The 23,667-nt window shown below is 44.3% G+C and overlaps 1 protein-coding gene across 2 annotated transcripts in view; it reads right to left on the bottom strand.

The window, feature by feature from the left end:
* DLGAP3 (DLG associated protein 3) overlaps window positions 1-23,667 on the bottom strand; it is a 61,687-nt gene that overhangs the window by 10,796 nt on the left and 27,224 nt on the right. Inside the window, exons 4-8 of one of the 2 annotated variants that reach the window (XM_036843355.1) lie at window positions 22,762-22,967; window positions 22,363-22,435; window positions 9,979-10,192; window positions 9,390-9,703; window positions 8,921-9,006 (exon numbers count right to left, since the gene is read on the bottom strand). In XM_036843355.1, coding sequence (XP_036699250.1) covers window positions 8,921-9,006; window positions 9,390-9,703; window positions 9,979-10,192; window positions 22,363-22,435; window positions 22,762-22,967 — 893 coding nt within the window. The remainder of the gene's footprint in view (window positions 1-8,920; window positions 9,007-9,389; window positions 9,704-9,978; window positions 10,193-22,362; window positions 22,436-22,761; window positions 22,968-23,667) is intronic. The other variant, XM_036843440.1, reaches the window with a different exon arrangement.

Consider the following 23,667-nt stretch of genomic DNA (forward strand, 5'->3'; position numbering starts at 1 on the left):
CTTTGTTAATTTTTGTTCATCCTTCAGATCTCCACTCAAATGTCACATTCTCAGGAAATCTAGGCCTGACCCCTCTGACTGCGTCAAAGGCCCCTATTACACACTCTCATAGTGTACATACCTCTCCTTTGTGGCTCCTGCTCAGCTGTACTTCTGCATCACTTGGGAGGTTCTTAGATTAACATGGCAGCAAGCTTCACAGGCCAGGGGCTGTGTCTGGCTCTGCTCACCTTTGTATCTTTGGTGCCCAGCACAGTACTTTACAGATAACAGGGTTATAATAAATGTCTGTGGACAGATGAATCTTAGGTGGAGGTGGGGTGGAGATGGAACGGAAGGGGCACCAACCCCAACCCCTGTCTATTTCTAAGCCAAGTCACCACTGATGATGAGCAACAGAAAGGACCCACAGACAACTCCCAGGTATAAAGGGCTATAAATCTGCACTCCTCACCCAAGAGGTTAGCAGGAAACACCTGAAAGGCAGAAAAGGAGAAACTTTTCCTCCCCAGCAATTTTTTAAACCAAAGTATAGAAAGAGAGAGAGAAATACTGGGAACAGTGAGACAGAAGCAAGGACAAGAGAGTCCAAGAAAATGGGGTGGCAGTGGGTGGGGGGTTAGGCCTGGATGTGTGCCTAGAAGGGCTGCTGGTATTCGTGGCTCACTTTTATGCACCAGCTGGGGCATGGTGTGCAGTAAGTCAGACTTAAAGTGCCAGGGACATAAGGGAGAGAAAGGACGGTGCAGGTGTAAAACTAAGGATGCCTTCAGCAGACAAGCAAGGGAGCCTGGCCAGAAAGATGCGCCAGATTTCTTCTCTCCCCACCTGTCACCCCCTCTGGATTCCCAGTGTGATCAACTGTCCCAAGCAATTCAGTTCTTTAGACATTTATCCATAAACTTTCTCCCCTCCCCTGCCCACCCCTCCAAACCTTCCCAAGCACCTACACAAGAGCAAGGAAGACCTCATTCTCTGCCTGTCCCCACCCTTCCTTGACTTCACTCCAAATGCTTCCAAAATTGGTCCCACTTCTCTCTGTAACTGCTGCTGACGACTGATCAATGTAGTGGACTGAACTAACTTAGGAAGTTCCCCCCCCCACCCCCATACATATAGAAATGCTGGATCAAATAAAGCCCAAAAGATGGTTTTGCTACAATGCCAAGCTTGAAAGCAGGAAAGAGACATCTTCAGGTATCAGAAACAAAAAGGAAATTCAAAACCTTAGTGGTGAAAGGGAACCTAAGCCAAGTGAGCCACAGGAATATGGGCCAGACATATGCTAGAGGCTAGATGGTAATGCCCAGGGAGGATTAAAGGAAATACCCCAAGCCTGTGCATCCTGGGGACCTGGAAGGAGACCCCATGCATAAAGCCAGCAGCCAAAAATAAAGGTTGTTTCATTTACAAACGTGGACTAGAAAACTCATGTCATGATTCAGGTATGTGGCCTGGAAGTAGGATGCTGAGAAATCAGAATATTAAGGCTGCTCTGGTTGTGGGTATGGGGTTTGAATGAGTAGTACCAGTGAAATACAGAAACCTCAAGCTGAGATATTAACTCTAAAACTGGTCCCAAGCTCAAGCAATACTTGAGCATAAAGGAAATTGAACCCAGGAGGAAGCAGTGGGCAGTAACAAGCAATAGTGAACACATAAATTGTTAAAACATGTTTGTAAATCCAAACTATTAAACCATAAAAGATATAACAACAACAGATTTTTTTAAAGGGTTTTAAAGGCAGGGTTTTTTAAAGAGGTATAATCAAAATACTAGATAAATATAACATGGAATGGGAGAGGATATTTGCAAAAGAAGCAACTGACAAAGGATTAATCTCCAAAATTTACAAGCAGCCCATGCAGCTCAATAGCAAAAACACAAACAACCCAATCCAAAAATGGGCAGAAGACCTAAACAGACATCTCTCCAAAGAAGATATACAGATTGCCAACAAATACATGAAAGGATGCTCAACATCACTAATCATTAGAGAAATGCAAATCAAAACTACAATGAGGTATCACCTCACACCGGTCAGAATGGCCATCATCAAAAAATCTACAAACAATAAATGCTGGAGAGGGTGTGGAGAAAAGGGAACCCTCTGGCACTGTTGGTGGGAATGTAAATTGATACAGCCACTATGGAGAACAGTATGGAGGTTCCTTAAAAAACTAAAAATAGAACTACCATACAACCCAGCAATCCCACTACTGGGCATATACCCTGAGAAAACCATAATTCAAAAAGAGTCATGTACCACAATGCTCATTGCAGCTCTATTTACGATAGCCAGGACATGGAAGCAACCTAAGTGTCCATTGACAGATGAATGGATAAAGAAGATGTGGCACATATATACAATGGAATATTACTCAGCCATAAAAAGAAACAAAATTGAGTTATTTGTAGTGAGATGGATGGACCTAGAGTCTGTCATACAGAGTGAAGTAAGTCAGAAAGAGAAAAACAAATACCGTACGCTAACACATATATATGGAATCTAAAAAAAACCCAATGGTTCTGAAGAACCTAGGGGCAAGATAGGAAAAAAGACTCAGACGTAGAGAATGGACTTGAGGACAGGGGGAGTGGGAAGGGTAAGCTGGGATGAAGTGAGAGAGTGGCATGGACATATATACACTACCAAATGTAAAATAGATAGCTAGGGGGAAGCAGCCGCATGGCACAGGGAGATCAGCTCGGTGCTTTGTGACCACCTAGAGGGGTGGGATAGGGAGGGTGGGAGGGAGACGCAAGAGGGAGGGGATATGGGGATGTATGTATACATATAGCTGATTCACTTTGTTATACAGCAGAAACTAACACAACATTGTAAAGCAATTATACTCCAATAAAGATGTTAAAAAAAAAAAAGGGGCTTCCCTGGTGGCGCAGTGGTTAAGAATCCACCTGCCAATGCAGGGGACACGGGTTCGAGCCCTGGTCTGGGAAGGTCCCACGTGCCGCGGAGCAGCTGGGCCCGTGAGCTACAATTACTGAGCCTGCGCGTCTGGAGCCTCTGTTCCGCAACAAGAGGGGCCGCGATGGTGAGAGGCCTGCGCACTGCGATGAAGAGTGGCCCCCACTTGCCACAACTGGAGAAAGCCCTCGCACAGAAACGAAGACCCAACACAGCCATAAATAAAATAAATAAATAAATAAATTTAAAAAAAAAAAAAAAAAAAAAGGGCTGACTCAGGGCTGGAAGGCATGGGAACCACTGGCTCTGCCCTGAAGGAGGAGGAAGCTGCCTGTTGCCAGACAAACCTGATGGCTTTCACACTTTGATGACCCTTGAGATTGCTTTGTAGAATCACTCTTTTTTTTACCAATAAAGGAAGAATTTTAAAAATATATATATATAAAACATGGAAGGGCTTCCCTGGTGGCGCAGTGGTTGAGAATGTGCCTGCCAATGCAGAGGACACGGGTTCGAGCCCTGGTCTGGGAAGATCCCACATGCCGCAGCGCAGCTGGGCCCGTGAGCCAGAACTGCTGAGCCTGCGCGTCTGGAGCCTGTGCTCCGCAACAGGAGAGGCCACGACGGTGAGAGGCCCGCGCACCGCGATAAGGAGTGGCCCCCACTCGCCGCAACTAGAGAAAGCCCTCACACAGAAACGAAGACCCAACACAGCCAAAAATAAATAAATAATTAAAAAAAAAAAAACATGGAAAATGGAAGGAGGGAGTTAAGAAGGAAATTAAAGTGTTCCAAGGTTCTTGTTTTGTGCCTATTTCAGGATAGAAATACTAACTAATTTTAGACTTTATCAGAGACATATGAAATTAAGTATATTTGTTTAAAATTTGAGGGAAATCACTACTAAAACGTAAACTTCCAAACCAGTGGAGGGATGGAGGGAACAAGAGAAATAAAGTCACCTTGATTGGTTCAATAGAGGGCAGAAAAGTAGGGGAGGAGGAAAGCAAAGAAAAAGCATGTCCAGTTGAAAATTTTTAAAGAGATGATAGAAATAAGGCCAAATAAATCAGTAATCAAAAAATATATGAATGGATTAAATAGGTCTACTTAACTCTAGCTCCATACTGCTTACAAGCAACATATCTAAAACATAAGGCTATGGAAGGCTGAGAGACAAAGGATGGAAGAAGATATAATGGAAAATTAATCAAAAGAAAGCAGACGTAGCAATAAAATCAGGCAAAATCAACTTCAAGGCAAAAACCAATAGTAAGGATGAAAAGCATCCTATTTAATGATAAAAGGGCCAACCCAGCAAGAAGATACAATAATCATAAGCCTGAATACTAAATAGCATTCTCTCAAATTAAGAAAAAATGAATAAAATTCCCAGGGAAAATGACACATTCACAATCATGGTGAGACATTTTTAAAACACCTCACTCAGAACTGTTAGATCAGACATCCAAAAAAAATCAAAGATAAACATTTGAAAAATGCAATTTATAAGTGTGACCATATATATGCTATATGTGTACATGATGAAGGAAGCCTTGACAAATTCTAAGGAATAAATATCATACAGAGTGCATTCTACGACCACAATGTAGCAAATCTAGAAATCAAAAGTGAAAAGGAGCCCCTCAAACAAACAAATACATTTGGAAACTAAAAAAACTAAAAAAATAAAAAATTCTTCTAAATAATTTACAAGTTAAAAAGGAATTTATGATGAACTTCCTAAAGGAAGTTAGTTACAAACTATTTAGAACTGAACGATGAAAACACTGCATCCCAAAACTTATGAGATGCAGATACAGCAGTATAGTTAGAAGGGAATTTATAGCCTTAAAAACACGTTAGAAAATAAGAAATAGTGTTCAAGAGGCTGAAAAAAATCAAACATGGCAGAAGAAAGAAAATAACAGAGAAGTAGTAGAAGAAAGGAAATATTAAAGATAAAAGAGAAACAATAGAGATGTTCACCCAAACCAAAAGCTAGTTTTTTAAGACTAATAAAATATAATTTTAAAAATATATTAAAATGATAAAATATACAAACCTTGAGCAAAATGAATCAAAAAAGAAAGGTAGGGTATAAGCATGTGGTATTAGGAATAAAAAGGGGGGCATAACCTATAAATATAATAAAAATGTGTAAAATTATAATACCATGAGAAAGAATATTTGTACCAAAAATTTTGCAAATTGTCTATTTTTGTTAAATGGTCCATTTTTTAGAAAAATATAAATCATTAAAATTGACTGAAGAAGAAAAATAAAACCATAATAGATCAATAACCATGAAAGAAACTGAAGCTGTAGTTCAAAAAGTTTCTCTTATCCCAAAAAGGCCCAGATAGTTTTATAGGCAACCTTTACCAAACCTTTAAGGAATAGATAATTCCTACTTTACACAAATCATTTCAAAGGACAGAAACAGAGAGAATGCTACCAAACTCATTTTAGGAGTTTAGCATAACCTTAATGCCTGAACTGAATAACAACAATACAAACAAAATTGTAGGCAGATATCACTTATGAACATAAATATAAAAATCTTAAATAAAATAATAGCTATTCAAAAATCCAGCAACCTATATGAAAATAATACAGCAAGACTGTGACAAAAACTGTTAGAGTTCCATTTCCCATTCTTCTCTTTGTGTTTAGCATAAGAACCCTGATTTTCAGCTCTGCTCATTGCACATTGCTTCCCAATAAGAGACTATTCCACAGCACCTCCCTTGCAGCTAGATGCCACCATGGGATGAGTTTTTAGCCAGTATGATGTGGGAAAGTGTTGTGTGTAACTTTCAGGAAATCTTATTTTTCTTTTTTTCTTTTTTTTTTTTGGCCTCACCATGCAGCTTGCGGGATCTTAGTTCCCCGACCAGGGATTGAACCCGGGGCCACGGCAGTGAAAGTGCCGAGTCCTAGACCACTGGACTGCCAGGGAATTCCCGCAGGAAGTCTTTTTAAAAGGAAGGACTGCATCCTTCTCCTCTCTTTCTCCTTGGTACTGCTCAGAATGCAGACAGGATGGCTGGGCTTGAGCACCAGCTCCTTGGTTATGAGTGATATACAAAGGGTAGAAGATCAGCAAGACAGGAGGAGCCTGGGGTCCTGACACTAAACTTCTACATCCAGCCTTTTTCTTTTTTTTTTGGTGAGAGAGAAATATACTGAAGACACTATTGAGACCCTGTTACAGCCAAACTTAATCCAAACTGATAATGGGATCAAGTGGCGTTTATCCCAGGAATGAAAGAATGGGTCAACATGGAAAATCTATTAATATAATTTACCACATTACAGACAAAAGTATTAAATCTGTGATCATCTAGGTAGATTCTGGAAACGCACTCAATAAAATTCCACTCTCATTTTTTATTAAAAAATAAAAATTAAGAGCTCTTAGCCAACTAGGACTAGAAGGGAATTTCCTTAACCTGATCAATAGTATCCATCAAAATCTGTAGCAAACATCATCACACTTATAAGTGGGCCTTAGAAGATATTCACTAATGTCAGGAAGGACATAAGAGTGCTACACTCAACAGTAAACTAGAAGTCCTCTTCAATGCACTATTACAAGGGAAATAAATTTTTAAAAATACAGATTTAAAAAATATCCTCATTTGCAGAAAATATAACTGACTATACAGAAAACCCATCGTGATTTTCAGACAAACTTTGGGTCCTAATAAGAGAGAGCAGCAAGGTTGCTGAATACAAAATCAACATATAAAACTTAATAGTGTTCCCAGACACTGGTACTGCCCAACAGGAAAAAAAAAAAAAAAAAAATCCCCAACATAAGATTGTCCATAATGCCTTTCTTCTGGATCATGAAAAAATCCTGCTTCCTAGCCTCCCCATACCCACCATTACTTCCCTGAAATTCCTTCTCCACTCAGCAGCTAGTGATCTTTTGTAAACATAAATTAGATCATACCACACTCCTTCTTTAACCTTTTAAGGGCTACTCATTAGTTAGAATTAAATTCCAGTTCTTTATCATGCCCATACTGTACATGACCTGGCCCCCACCTATTCTCCAGTCTACTCCCTCACCACTGTCCTGTCCTGTTCCACACCAGCCACGTGAATCTTCTTTCAGTTCCCAATGCATGTCAAACTCTTTCCTGCCCCAGTGTCTTCACATATGCTATTCCCTCTTCCTGGAATGCTTCCTCCCCCGACCATCATCTGAGTGTTCCTAGTCAACCCTCAAGTCTCAGCTTAAATGTCACCTGCTTAACCTAAATAAAGTCCCTTCTCTCTTAGCGCCTGCTTTTTTCTTTCATATTCCCACCATAATTGTAATAATATCACATTACCTATTATACCACAGTGTGTAATCATATTTTTACTCATGGGTTGTTTATTCATTGCCTTGATTCCCTTCCAGGCCATAACTTCTACGAGGGTAAGAGTCATGTCTTCCACATTTCCCTGAGCATTTAACAGGCGCTGTCATATAACAGATGCTTAATAAGTATTTTCTGAATGAATCAATCCACAAATGAATGACAGAGGTTGCTGATATAGTCTGAGTCTCAGTATAATGCCTGCTGCACTCTTCCCAGAATTCAGGCTTGTTAGGAGGAATGGGGGGACCCCCCAGGGGTCTATATGGATGAGGGACCAAGAAGCCTCAGGAGGGAGCAAATGGGGGCACATGGGCTTGGTTTCTAGTCCACGGGGCAGCATTAGAGTTGGGGGCAGTGTTCTGAACACAGAGCTGCACCCAGCCATGACTCCTACCCCACCTCTCAAGAACTCAAGTCATAGACTTGCAGAATTGGCTTTACCGTAAAGTGCTACTTTTCTGTGATCTTTGTGGAATATTAAGAATTTGGAGGATGGTAGCTTTCAGTAATAATGGGGGCAACAAGGGCGCCTTTTTGCCGCCCTCGATGGAGGCATTTACAGCTTCAGGAGCATATGGAGCTGCAGGGAGCTAGTGTGAGAGTAGAGAAAAGTGATGAATCCCCACAGGAACCCCAAGAAGTCTTGATCAGGCACACACACACACACAAGATGCTCCCAGGGGTTCCCAGAAATAGTTGGGGGAATTTAGGGAAGGTCTAAAACCCAACAATGGCAACCGGGAACAGAGCTGTGAGGGACTGCTACTGGCACTCTAGTTTTATTCCTTCAAGGGGTGTGGCCTGGGCAACACAGATTACCACGAAACTCTTACCGCCAGCCCCAGGCAGGTTCCCAGACACCACACTTAGGGCCACTGGGCTGGGAGCACTGCAGCCCAGAGGGCAGATGGGCCACTATGACACTGCCACATGGCCATTAGAGAAAGCATCTTCCCATAGGAAGCCAACAACAGAGGGATTCCTCCCAGTATTCTCTCCAGAGCTCTCAGTGCTAATTTTTCAGTTCGAAATTAAGGAAAATGTTTCTGAGGCCACCTAATGCCAGAATAGTGGCTGTTGATTTCTCTGGTACACCACAGACTCAGGCATATAATAGGTACCCCCAACTGGTTAAATGCTTGTGTGAGCCGAGTGGGGAGGAGTATTATATCTGCCAGGGGCCCCTGAGAGGCAGTCTTCATGTTTATTTGTTACTTTTTGAGTTCACATACTTGTACACCACGGGAAGTAACGAGGGATTGGAAAAATCCTGTTATCCCCTATAAAGGACAATTGCTAGAGGCCTGCTTTGCACCTACCTGCTACTTCTCCCTACTACCCCGTTCCCGGGACCACTGTATTCTCCTGTCCACCTCACAGCACCTGGGACAGGTACGGGTACAAGGAGAATTCACTTTAGACTGCCCTGGTGACATCTCCGTGGAGAGCCTCTGTGGCTGCTCTGACACCTCCCCATTCAAAGGGCTTGTCCTCAGGACCAGGAAGAGAGGGTGTGCAGGGAGCCCAGGCCAGTGAGGTCATTATGCATCCCTCTCTCCTCTTCTCCACCCCACCCCCAGCAAAGTCTGAGATATCCCCACTCGGACCCACCTCTTGTCTTCTTCCACCTGCACACCGATGGAGTGGAACTCTCTTCGACTCCTGTTCTCCGTGTCCGAGTCTGAGATAGTCTCCACCTGGTGGCAGGATTGGGAAGTCAGTGGCCAGGGCTAGACCGAGGGACGCAAGCCCTTCCCAGGGAGAAGGGCAAGCGATGCCTGAGCCCCAAGCCAGCTGGCAGATCCTGAAAAGACAATCTGCCTGAACAAGACGAGAGACCCAGGAGGTTAGATGCATCAAGGTGCCAACCTCTGGGCACCGCTCTCCGCTCGCCAGGGGTGATGGTGCCAGGATGAGGGACAAGGATGTGGCATGGGGCTGTTTGGATCAGCCCCGTCCATGACCATGCTAAGAGCAAGCGAGGAAAAGGTCTGTGTATCCGGAAGGCCCCACTGACCCCCTCAATCCATCCTCAACCGGATAGGGCCTGAACTTTCCTCGGCGCCTCCTCCTTCCATACCTGCACCCCGATGGACGGCCGCCACTTCCGCTGCCGCGCCAGGCTCCGAAGCTCCTCCCTGCCTGGAATGGTCTTGATGATGAGTGTAGGGGGCTTGGGGCTGGCCCGGGGTGGCACCGGCGCCAACTCCAGGGTGCGCGCGCCCATTGCCGGGCCATCCAGCCCGTCTGCGGAGCTGCAGCGCCGGGCGGGGCCCTCTGCCGCGGTGAAGCTCTCATGGGCGGAGTCGGTGCTGCTCTGGGCGGTGATGGAGATGCGGGGCGGGGCCTGGCTTCCCGGTGGGATGGGGGGCGGGGCCTTTCTGAAGTTGAAGGCTGTGGCCAGGGAACGCAAAGACACATAGGGTGAGAAACACGTCCTGGCAGGTGTCTGCCACTCCCCACACCCACGCGGTACCACAGGACCCAGCAGCCACGCGTACTCCACGTGCTGCTACGTACAGAACCACGGATCCTCCTCCCCATCATCCGACCCAGAGAGGCAAGCGATCTGCCCAAGGTCACACAGCAGAGCCGTGACCAGGGCCAGAACCGGACCCAGATCGCTCTCCAACCTAGGGCCGGGCCAGGGACAGGGGGATAGTACTCACAGGAGCCGGGCCTCCCTGAGACAGAGGCAGGGGTAGCAAGGAGGGGCAGGCAGTCATCGTCTTGAGAGCAGCCGGCCTGGATGGCCCGGAGGTAGCTGTGGCTCCGCATGCGGAAACAGCCGGGCAGGTCCAGGGCGTCCACGGCCTGGGACTCCAGCTCCCCAAACACGGACCCGCACACGGCCTCCAACTGCTGGTTCAGCTCCTCGCTGAGCTGGGTACAGGGGCCAGAAGGACAGTTACCGTGGTGCTGAGATGGGATGGGGGCGTCTCTGAGGCACTTCGCCTTAGGAGTATATCTAGTTCTGCAGAAGCTGTGTCTCTGTGTGACTCTTAACGCCTTTGGACTAAAAGAAACCCTCACCCCCTGCAAAGAAAGATGGAGGCACCTCTGCCCTGTGCTGCTCGCCAGGCCTCCTTCGGGACCAGCCTTGGGGTCTAATCGTTCCTCTGAATACTCCTCCCTCGACCCCACCTATGCTTCTCCCAGACATCTAGCTCGGGTGCCTCCAGACCACCCCATCTTCCTCTCCACCTGTCCCAGCCCTTCACGTTTCTCTCACCTGACCCTGGGGGGAGAGGACCAGAGAGCTGACAGTCACCCTCCTGCCAAGTATGGGGTGGGGTACTGTAGGGAAGGACAACTTTTATTTTATTATTTATGACCAACTGCATTACAAAAATGATGGAAAGCAACCTATAGAGGTAAAATCATGTGGCAGGAAGGAAATTAATGGGTACATAACGGAGCAAAAATTATCATCCTTCAAGTGTTCCAAGCCCTCCCCCACCTTCTGCCCACTAACTAGAGTTCTGGTTCAGCCTGCCGGTTCCTTCCCTGCCCTCATCCTCTGAGGAAAGTTCAGCCACTGCTGATTGAGGTTCCTGGTTTCGGTTTTGATATTTTGTGATGCAGAATCCATGGTGTTAAAAAAAAATTGAAGCAACTAAGAAAAAGCAAAACAAAAATTTTGTTCATGGAACCATGTCACATAACACTGCACTAAGACTAAATATACCAGCGGCGGCAGCTCCATTTGCTTTATATGAGAAAACTGACACAAAGAAAATATAAAGGTAGGGAAGAGGGTGGTTCAGTGGTAAGCTCAACACCCAGAGCACAGGATGCTTGCACATTTGACCCTGAGCTTCAGAGCACCCATAGCTTCAAGGAGTATAGCTTCTGGGTTGCCCACATGGCCTATGTTGTGAGACCCAGCTGGACTCAAGTGCTGGCTCTGCTACTTCCTAGCAGTGTGGCCTGGGAACGTTATTCAAAGTTTTGGGCCTCGGTTTAATCACCTGTCAAATGGGAATGATGATGGTACCAACTTCATAGGGCTATTTAGGAGACTCAGAGAAAAACATGGGAGGCACTTGGTGCAGGTAAGCCCTCAATCAGTGCCACGGAATGGTCTCAGGGCCTACCTGGTAGACACAGGCCACCACTCATGACAATCACACTATTCTTGTCACTGAGAAATTCCCCCATGGGTGACTATGTAGAGGCCACTGGATGACGTCACGGACAAGGTCCTCAGTAGCATCCGCATGGTGAATGCGACAGCAAGTATCCCGTGGCTGCATCTTGTGACCTCCCAGGAAAGATTCTTGGCATCATATTTATGTACAGTCAACAGAGAAAGGAGCTTGACCCATGTGTAAATTGCAGCTCAGTGTTTCCAAACTCGGCCCCCAAAACGTATATGACATTATATCACTAGAGTCTACCTCAAGTTGAGCAGGAATTTCCATCCTATTCTACAGATAGGCAAACTAAGGCTCAGAGAGGGCAGATGAATTATCCAAAGATGCCCAGCATGTAAGTGAGAAAACTAAAGTGCCCAGTTTCCTGTCTCTCCTGCCAGGCTGACTGAGCATCAGAATGTCCTGGAGAGCTTGTTAAACCTATATTAACTCAGGCCGCACCCTAAGGATCAGAACTCAGGGTTCTCTAACTATAAGCCTCTCTTCACCTTGGCTGCTTTGAAGGTCAGAGCCAAATTTGCTGCAGATTCAGTGATTCCAACATGGGTCCAGTAATTAAAAAGAAAGACTGTCTGCAGCTTTTTCTAAAGGAACTTCATTACAAGTGTGCAGAAATCACAGGCCGTGGACAAATCAATCCAAGATCCTGTAGAAGTGAAGTTCTCCCATGTTTGTCTGGCACAAGCCACACTCCTGTGGCACCTGTGACTTTCACGACTCCTTGTGAGTCTACCTCTCATTTTCCTATCTCCTGACCTCTGGGGTACCAAGCACCGGTGGTACCTGAAGCTCAGGATCTGATCTAACTCTTGCTATTTCTAGGCCAGGCTCAAGATACTCCCCAACTAGAACCAATCCAGCCCAGAGGGTCCCTCTGAAGCACAAGAAAGCTTATCTAACCCTAGCAGAGAGCATTTCGGTCTCAAGTCTGGACACCAAGGATGGAAGGAATCTCACTCTGTGGCTTATATGTGTATCTCCAGCTCTCTTCTCTGTGTAAAGCACTAGGCATAACATCTGGCATATAGCAGGTGCTCAGTAAACATTAACTACTATTATTAGTAGCAAGCAGTTCTTAAATCACAGTGACAATACCTCTCAAAGGCCCGTCTTTCCCAAGGGTTCTCAAGCTCTTGAAATCTCCACCATATGCTAGTCCCATGACCAATTCTATCCAAGGCAGACAGAAGGAGGGTGAGAAACCCTCTGGGGCTACACATATTCCATCTCTACTAGCCAAGAGGAGCTTCTGGCATTCCAATAAGGGACCAGGACCTAAGGGAAACGCAGACTTTTATAGACTCTCAGAGGAATACTGCATCTGAGCTGATCTTTACTGTATTACAAGTATGAAATTGTGATATTGTGCTGTGAATTCTCCTATTTTCCCTACACTGCCTTCCACCCTGCTCCCCCCAACTCTCACTTTCAGGAGAGTCAAAGCCAAAGAATCCTCTTGGGAAATGAGAACCTTAGCCTTTCTGCAAACCAGACTCAGAATCAGTAAATATTTCCAAGAATGTGGAATATTTAAAAGAAAATACTTTGTTTGGGTCTAACTGAAAATTGTCTGTACTAGAGTTAGTGGGTCCAACTGGGGACAAGGCAACATCCTGTATACTTCACATATGTCATTTGGTTTAGATAACCTTGGAAAACCCTCCCATTTTAAAACATTCTGAAACACTTAATAAAATATAACAAATGTTTTATGTGCATAACTGAGCTCACAAGAAAGCGAGATAAGTCCCCAGGGGACAAAAGCAAAGAGGAGACTGGAAAATCAGAATATTAACTGTGTGAGCCAATGCTGCAAACAGCCCAGTGGAGGGTGGGAGGCGGGGGCAGGGGTTGCTGGTCTCAGTAACCAAAGGGCTTAGATTTTAACACCCACTTGGGCCCACACGAAGCATGGAATTGGAAATGGGAACCTGCATAAAAGTAGGAAACGGGAAAGCTTTGATGAAAAGACAAACTAGAAAAATCAATTATCAACACAGACTGATGACAAGGGAGCTAGTCTGTAGTCTAGGCACTGGGGAGAGGGGAAAGACGATAAATCTCCTAAGAATTTATACCCACAAGCTAATCTTCACACAGACCCAGCCTTCAGTGTCTGCATGGGCCAGACGCCCCCAAAATTAAAAATTAACATAAAAAGGTCCCAGACCGAGAATAGTTGAACAGAAGCAATTTAAAAATATTTTCTGAATGGTTCTGAAGAACCTAGGGGCAGGACAGGAATAAAGACGCAGACGTAGAGAATGGACTTCAAGACACGGGGAGGGGGAAGGGTAAGCTGGGACGAAGTGAGAGAATGTCATGGACTTATATATACAACCAAATGTAAAATAGATACCTAGTGGGAAGCAGCTGCATAGCACAGGGAGATCAGCTCAGTGCTTTGTGACCACCTAAAGGGGTGGGATTGGGAGGGTGGGAGGGAGACGCAAGAGGGAGGAGATATGGGGATATATGTATATGTATAGCTGATTCACTGTTATAAAGCAGAAATTAACACATCATTGTAAAGCAGTTATACTCCAATAAAGATGTTAAAATAAATACATTAATTAATTAATTAATTTAAAATATTTTCTGGGGGACCCACTCCTAACCCAGGCTGATGAGGGTTCTCAAAGATAAAGCTCCATTGAAGATGAGCTCATATTAAACTGTGTGGTAGACAACCTCTGACACAGCTCCTAATCATCTTCACCTCCTGGCATTCACATCCTTGCATAGTGTCCTCCTCTTGAGTGCAGATTAGACCTATTGGTCCACTTCTAATGAATAGAATATGGCAGATACAATGGCATGTCACTTCTGAGATTAGATTACAAAAACACTGTGGCTTCCATCTTGGACACTTTCTCTCACCATCTCTCTCTAGGAGTCTTTGCTCTGGGGGAAGCAAGTTGTTATGTTGTGAATTGTGTTATGTTGTAAGCCATATGGTGAGTCCCACACATCAAGGATCTGAAGCCTGCTGACAGCCATGTGAGTGTGGAAGGGGATCTTCCTCTAGGCAAGCCTTGAGATGACTGCAGACTTGGCCAACACCTTGATGAAGCCTGTGAGACATCTGATCCATGTGGCACCCAGCTAAGCCGTGCTTGGATTCCTGACCCACAGAAATTGTGAGATAATAAATATTTTTTGTTTTAAGACACTATGTTTTGGGGTAATTTATTATGCAGCAATAGATCACAGCAAACAGTGACATAAACAAGAACTAAACTTCTACTGAGTGAAGCCGTTGAGAATTCAAGGTTTATCGGTTACAGCAGCTAGTGTTACCTTAGCTAAAACAGATTAGCTTTTAAACAATGCTTAAATTTTCTAAAACTTAAAAGATAAATAAAACTGAAAACATAAGGATAGAATAAAAGCTTTGAGGGACTTCCCTAGTGGTCCAGTGGTTAAGACTCCATGCTTCCACTGCAGGGGGCACAGATTTGATCCCTGGTCGGGGAACTAAGATCCCACGTGCCGCGTGGTGCGGCCAAAAAAAAAAAGCTTTGAAAAAACCAGAAAGATTTGAAAAGGGACTAAATCAGATTTCTAGGGGGCAAAGGGGGAAATTTAAAACACAACTAATGAGTAAATGAAACACAATTGAAGAGAAAAATAGTGAACCAGTGAATAGTGAATAATATATGAGGAACTTACCTAGAAGGCAACATAGAGAGGTAAAGAGATGGAAAATATGAAGGAGCGAATAAAAAGGCCCCAAATACAACAAATAAGAGTTCTAGAGGGGGGACTCGATAAAATGTAGAAGAGGCAATATTCAAAGGGATAATAATAGTCACTGAGAATTTTCCAGACTTCTGACTTCAGACACAACAGAGTGAGGATACCAAATCCTATCCCCCAAGACAACTATAAAGCTGCACAAAACTGTCAAAAACAACAATTTTATCACTCTGAAAATCAATCAAAGGTATACAGCAAAGAAACACATTCATGAAAATTACTGAACTCTGGGTAAGAACAGCATGAGTCTGTGGTGTCCTTGCCTGGGGCTGCTCCCATTACCCAAGCTCCCAGCTCTATCTGTTGCAATAGTTCAAAAAGGGTGGGCCAGGCTATGAAAAACCAGCTGCTTCACTGCAACTAACAAAGGGAGCTCACTTAATTTTGAGCATTGTCTGTTACAGTGTCAAGAATAGGAATAACCAGCAGCACTGCCAGGCTGAGGTTTCAGCACTGTTTGGGGGCAAGCAATGGGACTGTCAGACTAGACAGGGATTTGATGGGGAGTTCCAGGGGGTAAGACAGCCATAGAGAGTTTGATAAGCTCTTCACATAGTCTGGGTTAACTAGAGCCTGGGTGCATGTACAACACAGATCAGAAAGGCCTTGAGCCCACCCACATATCCTTTGCCAGTGGAGCCTGTGCATACGTGCAGAAGAAATGCAAGAGAGCCTGGTGAAAAGTAAAAGCCAGAGATGGCTTGAAAACAGCACAATGTTTGTACTCCCCAGATCACACATAGAACCATAAAAGGAGAGAGAAGAAGTCTTACGGGCTTGAAGTTTTTGAGCACAACCTCTGATCAATCTCTGGCTGGACATTAAGCTACGCAGAGACAGGGTCAACCCCTAGGAAACCAGGCTTTAATATGAAAACAAGAAAGAAAAAAAATTAGTGGAGAAATCAGAGGCTGCATCTGGAATCATAGATAGATTTCACAGATTTAGCCCAGGGATTAACAAACAAACAAACAAAGCAATAACAATCTTCAAGAGGAAAAATAAGAATCCAGAGTTGCTACAATACATTATCTGAAATGTTCAGTATTTAACCAAAAAATTTGTGACACATGTAAATAAACAAGAAAATGTGAATGTCCCCAAACATTTGATTTATCAGACAAAGACTACAAAGCAGCTATTACAAGAATGTTCAAAGAACTAAAGGAAAGCATGTTTAAATATTTAAAGGAAAGTATGACAACAGTGACAGCATTAATAGAAAATCACAACAAAGAGAATTTTTTTTTTAAAAGGAACAAGAAAAGGACTTCCCTGGTGGCTCAGTGGTCAAGAATCCACCTGACAATGCAGGGGACATGGGTTCAAGCCCTGGTCCGGGAAGATCCCACATGCCTCAGAGCAACTAAGCCCATGTGCCACAACTACTAAGCCTGCACTCTAGAGCCCACGAACCACAACTACTGAGCCCGCGTGCCACAACTACTGAAGCCCATGAGCCTAGAGCCCCTGCTCCACAACAAAGAAAAGCCACCACAATGAGAAGCCTGCACACCTCAGTGAAGAGTAGCCCCCACTCACCGCAACTAGAGAAAGCCCTCACACAGCAACGGAGACCCAACCAGCCAAAAATGGCAGCCAAAAATTAATTAATTAATTTTTTTTTAAATGTCTGGGAGAACAATTTCTCTTGGCCCTTGCTCTTACTTTTTTTTATAATTCTTTATTTTATTTATTTATTTTTGGCTGTGTTGGGTCTTCGTTTCTGTGCGAGGGCTTTCTCCAGTTGCATCAAGCGGGGGCCACTCTTCATCGTGGTGCGCGAGCCTCTCACTATCGCGGCCTTTCTTGTTGCGGAGCACAGGCTCCAGACGCGCAGGCTCAGTAGTTGTGGCTCATGGGCCTAGCTGCTACGTGGCATGTGGGATCCTCCCAGACCAGGGCTCAAACCCGTGTCCCCCGCATTGGCAGGCAGACTCTCAACCACTGCGCCACCAGGGAAGCCCCTAATTAATTATTTTTAAAAAAGAACAAGAAAAGAATCAAGTGGAAATTCTAGAGCTGAAAAGTACAATAACTGAAATTAAAAATTCACCAGAAGGGCTCAGCATAAAAAGTGATCAGTAAACTTGAAGATAGATGAGTATAGATTATCCAGTATAAAGAACTGAATGGGGAAAATGACTGAATAGAAATGAACAGTGCCTCAGAGACCTATGGAACAACATCAGGTATACCAGTATGCATGTAATGGGAGTCCCAGAAGAAGACAGAGAGAAAGAGGAAGAAAAAATATTTGAAAATATAATGGCCCCAAACTTTCCAAATTTGATGAAAAACATTAACCTACAGATCAAAGAAACTCAATGAATCCAAAGTAGGTTAAACACAGAGATCCACACCCAGACACCTTACAGTCAAAATGTTGAAAGACAAAGAGAAAATCTTAACAGCAACAAGAGGAAAACAATTCATCGCATACAAGAAAAAAAAACCCAATATGATTAAAAACTGGCTTTTCATCAGAAACAATGAACACCAAAGGCAGTGGAATGGTATAGTGAAAGTGCTAAAAGAAAAAAACTGTCAACCAGGAATTCTATATCCAGCAAAACTATCCTTCAAAAAATGAAGTAAAAATAAAGACATTTCCAAATAAATACAGACTGAAGAAATTATTGCCAGCAGAACTATCTTACAAGAAATACTAATGGAAGTTCTTCAGGTTAAAAGGAAGTGACAACCAGTAGTAACTCAAATCCACAGGAAGAAATGAGGAGCACCAGAAATGGTAAATATGTGAGTAAATATAAATAGCTCTATAAATATATTTTTCACATTTTTTTCTCTCAACTTCTTTAAAAGACATAAGCAAAGCAATTATTATAACACTATTATTGGTTTATAATAATTTTTAGGTTTATAACACAGGTATAGGTAATACATATGACAATAATAGCACAGAAAAGGGAGAGAGAAAGGAGATATATTAGAGCAGTGCTTCTGTATTTTACCAGAATCAATTAGATTTTAATAAGTTAAGATACACATTGTAATTTCTAGTGCAACCACTAATAACTTGAATAAGATAGTAAAAATGAATTAACGAAAAGAAATTAAAATGGTACACAAAGTATTTAATACAAAAGAAGGTAGTAAAGGAAGAACAAAGGAACAAAAATGACATGAGACAATCCAACCATATCAATAATCACATTAAATGTGAGTAGACAAAACACTGCTATTCAAAAGGCAGAGATTTTCAGACTGGATAAAAAAGCAAGTAGATAGAAAGTAAAAAGAAGGAAAAAGATGTACCAGCAAACAGTAACCATGAGAGAATTTTCCAGATTTGATGAAAGACATGAATCCTCAGATTCAGGGAACACCCCCCCACACACACACACACACACCATAGTGAAACTGTAGGACACCAAAATCAAGGGCAAAATCTTGACAACAATCAGAGAGAAATGAAAATAACCAACAAAGACTATTAGATTGATAGTAGACTTCTCCACAGCAACAACAGAACAGATGACAGAGGAATATCATCAAAACACTGAGAGAAAATAAATGTTGACCTAAAATTCTGTAATAAGCTAAATTATGTAAAATAGTGAGAGTAAATGACATTTTTGGTTAAAGGCAGAATTTGCCACTAACAGACACTCACTGAAAAAAGTTACTAAAGAATTTACTTTAAAAGGAAGAAATGAAATGTAAGAAGGTATAGTGAGGGGGGAAAGGTAAAAATGTGAAGTTGGGGCTTCCCTGGTGGCACAGTGGTTGAGAATCTGCCTGCCAACGCAGTGGGACACGGGTTCGAGTCCTGGTCTGGGAAGATCCCACATGCCGTGGAGCGACTTGGCCCATGAGCCACAATTACTGAGCCTGCGCATATGGAGCCTGTGCTCTGCAACAAGAGAGGCCGTGATGGTGAGAGGCCCGCGCACCGTGATGAAGAGTGGTCCCCACTTGCCGCAAGTAGAGAAAGCCCTCGCACAGAAACGAAGACCCAACACAGCCATAAATAAATAAATAAATAAAAATTAAAAAAAAAAAGTGAAGTATTAGTAATACTTAGTATTAGTAATACTACTAATCAAGTATTAGTAGTATAAAAGTTAATAACAATAATAAAGACTAACTGAGAGAGGTTAAAAAAAAGGTGGGACTAAAATACTGGGCAACTGGTACATGTAAGAAGGGAAGAGGTGATCAAAAGTAAAGTGTCCTAAGGTCTTTACATTGTTCAGAAGAAGGGTAGAAGTAATTGTCAATCTGAGACTTTGTTAAGTCAAATATGCACATGAAATTATAAGAATAACCACAAAAATAATGAAATTAGTATATATAACTGCCAAATCAGTGTGGGATTTGGTGAAGAGAAAAATGAAGAAAATCCAATTCATCCAAAAGAAGGCAGCAAAGGAGTAGAAAAGCATCACCCAAAAGGCAGGATAAATAGATGGCACAAAATAAGATGACAGAAATGAATCCAAGCATATCAGAAATCACAATAAATATAAATGTACTAAACTCTCAAACTGTCAGAATGGATATAAAATAAAATATAGCTATAAACTACTTACAAAAGACATACCTAAAACATAGAGACAAAAAGCTTTAAAGTAAAATATAGGAAAAGATGTTCTAGGAAAATACTAGAAGGGCAAAAAGTGATAAAGATAATAGAGTGACGTCACTAGTTCATTAAACCTGTTTCCTCTTCTGTAAATCAGGGGTTATAAACCATGCCCCCCTGGAAAAATATGTAAAGTATACATGATGTTAGATAGTGTAAAGTGATGAAAAGAAGAAGTGGGGGCAGGGAGGAAGAGGAAAAGGAGAAGAACAGAGAAGGGAAACAGGAAATGTTGAGGGGGGTTAAAATTAAAATTTAGAACGTTTGGGTAAAGACCTGAAAGAAGCGAGGGAGCAATCCATGGGAGTATCTGGGAAGGAGAGATCCAGGCAGAGGTAGCAGCAAAGGACCTAAGGCTGAAGCACACGTGTGGTGTAGGAGGTGCAGCAAGGAGACCAGTGTGGCTGGAGTGGGTGTGGGATGGGAACAGTGTTAGGATAGGAACTCAGAGGTAGCAAGGGCCAGATCATGCAGGGCCTTATACATCATAGTACAGTGTTTGACTATTCCCCTGAGCAAGGTCTTGATTGAATGCAATTTTATTCTTAAATGATCACTCTGGCCGTATTATGAGAGAATGAAGTGGCGCAAGGACAAGTGCAAGAGATCAACTAGAAAGCAGTGCAACAGTCTAGACAAAAGAACATGGTGACTTGCACTGACATTCTGGCAGTGGAGATGGCGAGGAGTGACTGGATCCTGGAAATACTTTGAAGGTGGGACCAACAGGATTTGCTGAAGGGTTGGACATGGGATGTGTGAGAGAGAAAGGAGTCCAGACTGACTTCAGTGTTTTAGATCAGAGCTCCTGGAAGAATAAAATTGCCATTATCTGAAATGGAGAAGACACTGGATGGAGTAGGAAATTTGAGGAGGGAGAAAAGGGTACCAGCAGTTTGGTTTTGAACATCTTAAGTTTGAGATGTCTACTCAATATCCAAGTGAGATTTCAACACACAGATATATATGCATTTATGGGAGAATGTGGGCTGGTGATAGACATTTGGGAGTCATCAGGCTCTCAATAATATTCAAAGCTATGAGCCTGGATGAGCTCACCCAAAGAGTGAGTGTAGGAAGAAGTCCAGGAACTAAGCCCTGGAAAACTCCAGTGTTCCAATCCTGAAGAGTCTGTGGGCACCAGTGACACCGACTAAGAATAGGCAACCAGAGAGAGAAGCTAGAAGAACCTAAAAGGTGTGGTGTCCTCAAAGCCAACTGAGAAAAGTGTTTCAGGAAGGAGAGAGTCATCAGCTGCGTTAGATGTTGCTGATGGATCAAGTAAAACAAGGGCTGAGCATTAACTAGTGGGTTTAGCAACATAGACTGGTCTTCTGTGAAAAGATGGCTGTGCCACTCAGATTCCCTGATTCAGGAAATGTAACAAAGAAATGCTGAGAGACCGCAGCAGCAAAACCATGGAAGCCAACCAGGACGGTCTTTGCATTGCTTTTTTTCCCCAGCAAACAGTAAAAATAGCTAACCTTTATTGAGTGTTGGCTGTGTGCCAAGAACACTATTATGATGCCTATTTTTAAATAGGGAGAGTGGGGCTCAAAAAAGTCAAGTAACTTGCCCCAGGTCACTCAGCCGGTAAGTGGCTGAGCTGGAATTCAAACCCACCTCATGCATTTAATTACTAAACTGCACTGCCTCCTTTAGTTAAGGGTAAAGTCTACACTTAGGTATAGAACTCACACTTGTAAAATACCAGCGTGGGGCCAGGTACCTTGTGTTTGCATATATTTTCTCACTGAACTCACAAAACCCCTGTGAGATAAGCATCATTACAATTGTCATTTCAAAGATGAGCCAACAGGGGCTTCCCTGGTGGCGCAGTGGTTAAGAATCCGCCTGCCAATGCAGGGGACACGGGGTCGAGCACTGGTCCGGGATGATCTCACATGCCGCGGAGCAACTAAGCCCATGCGCCACAACTACTGAGCCTGCGTGCCGCAACTAGTGAAGCCCGCGCACCTAGACCCTGTGCTCCGCAACAAGAGAAGCCACCGCGATGAGAAGCCCGCGCACTGCAACGAAGACCCAGCACAGCCAAAAATAAATAAATAAAATTAAATTAAAAAAAAAAAAAAGATGAGCCAACAGAGGCGTTGAGAGGGAGGTATCTTGCCAGTGTTCCACAGGGTGGAGTGGAGGGGAAAGAACTCAAGCCCTGATCATCTCTGAGACTGCAGTTCTGTCTATCCCCGGTCTGTACACTCAATCTTGCCTTTTACATGGGGTGGGTTGGGAGCAATCAGGCCACGAAAGGGCTGGGGAACCTCGGAGAACTGATGCTGCCCTTACAAGTTCATCACTTTTGAGGGTGCTTGGTGGTTTTTAAGGATGTGACTCTGAGATCCTCAGTCTGAGTCAGCTCCAGGAGTCCCAAGGCAGGCTTCCCAGCTCCCCAGAACCAGACCTGTGCTCTCTCCATGGGCAGATTCCTGATTTTAAGGCCTAGGCTGAGCATGGGATTGAATCCCCCTTCCCACCCTTTCCTTCCAGCATGCTGGGCCTCTCCCTACCTGTCCGGTGGTGAGGGAACGGCTATAGCCAGGGATGGAGCTCCGGGGGTGGATCCGGGGCGGGACACAGCAGCTGGGAAAGGTCAAAATTCCAGATTCAGAATGGGGGTCTGCAAGGAGGTGGGGGAGGGGAATGAGAGTACTGAGGCCCCTGAGTGGGTTCTAACCCTCAGAAATCCCAGAGATCCCCAGGAGACTCCTGGGTAAAGGGATTCTTCCAAAGAGACATTCAGACAGGGGCTATCACAGGCACCCCCTCTTTATATGGGGCAGAGCAAGACTGCCCAGTTGACCCCTAAGCAGGGAACCTGACTGGTACCCACTCTATGCACATCTCCTACAGGCACCCAGGATCAGCACCCTACACCCCACCCCCACCCCAGCTCTCCCTGTCCTTACTTGATCCGGGCCTGGTCCACGCTGGAGGAGCGGCGGGTGGTGAAGCGCCGGGCGACCGCTTTGGGAGATGTCTTGGGGCTGCCATCTGAGTCTCCACTCTCCTCATCCCCCATGGCTTTGATGTAGCTGCCGCTCCGCATCCTGCGGCAGGGGATCTCCCCGTCCTTGCCCCCAGTGGGGTAACCCCCCCAGTCATCTTGCGGCACCTGCAGGGACAAGGGGCCTCTATCTTTCAGACAAGTCCCTACTAAATCTGGAAGCCGGGACCCACATTCTCCACTGCCAGTGGGAGACACTCAGCCCTGGCTCAAGCAGGCCACGTTCAGGAATGTGCAGAGGCAGAGCAGGTGAGGTCTCCGCTACAGGAGATGCCTCATCGTCCTCCATGTGACTTTTGCTACTTAATTGAGGACCACCTAGAGAGTCTAGGAGCTGACATGCCAGGTGCCAAGAGGTTGAAGCTCAGAGGTCAAAGCGACCTACGTCAATCTCACCCCTAGCAGTAAAGTGTCACCTGACCTCAGTGACCTTTCACCCCTCCTTCTCCTTCATCCTCTTAACTGCTTATATCCCAAATCCTCTAACTTTCCGCCTCCCTTCTGTGAAGAGACACAGAGGGAGTGACATCAATTTGTGTTTCAGAAAGAGCACTTCAACAGTCCAAACAGAGGATGGATTGTGGAGAGCCAGGAGCAGGGCAGGGGCTCAAGTGGCGAGACGGAGACCAATTAAGAGGCTGATGCTGTTATCCAGGCAAGAGATGATGAGGCTTAAATTAAGACAATGACAATGAGGGGGAAGAGGAGATGGAAATGAGAGGTGTTAAGGAGCATCAGTGAGCCTGATTAGACGTGGGGGGTGAGGGGGTGGGGAGGAGTCGATGATGACTGAGATGCTGCCGGCTGA

Source organism: Balaenoptera musculus, chromosome 1 (genome assembly GCF_009873245.2).
Source record: "Balaenoptera musculus isolate JJ_BM4_2016_0621 chromosome 1, mBalMus1.pri.v3, whole genome shotgun sequence".
Lineage (NCBI taxonomy): Eukaryota > Metazoa > Chordata > Mammalia > Artiodactyla > Balaenopteridae > Balaenoptera > Balaenoptera musculus.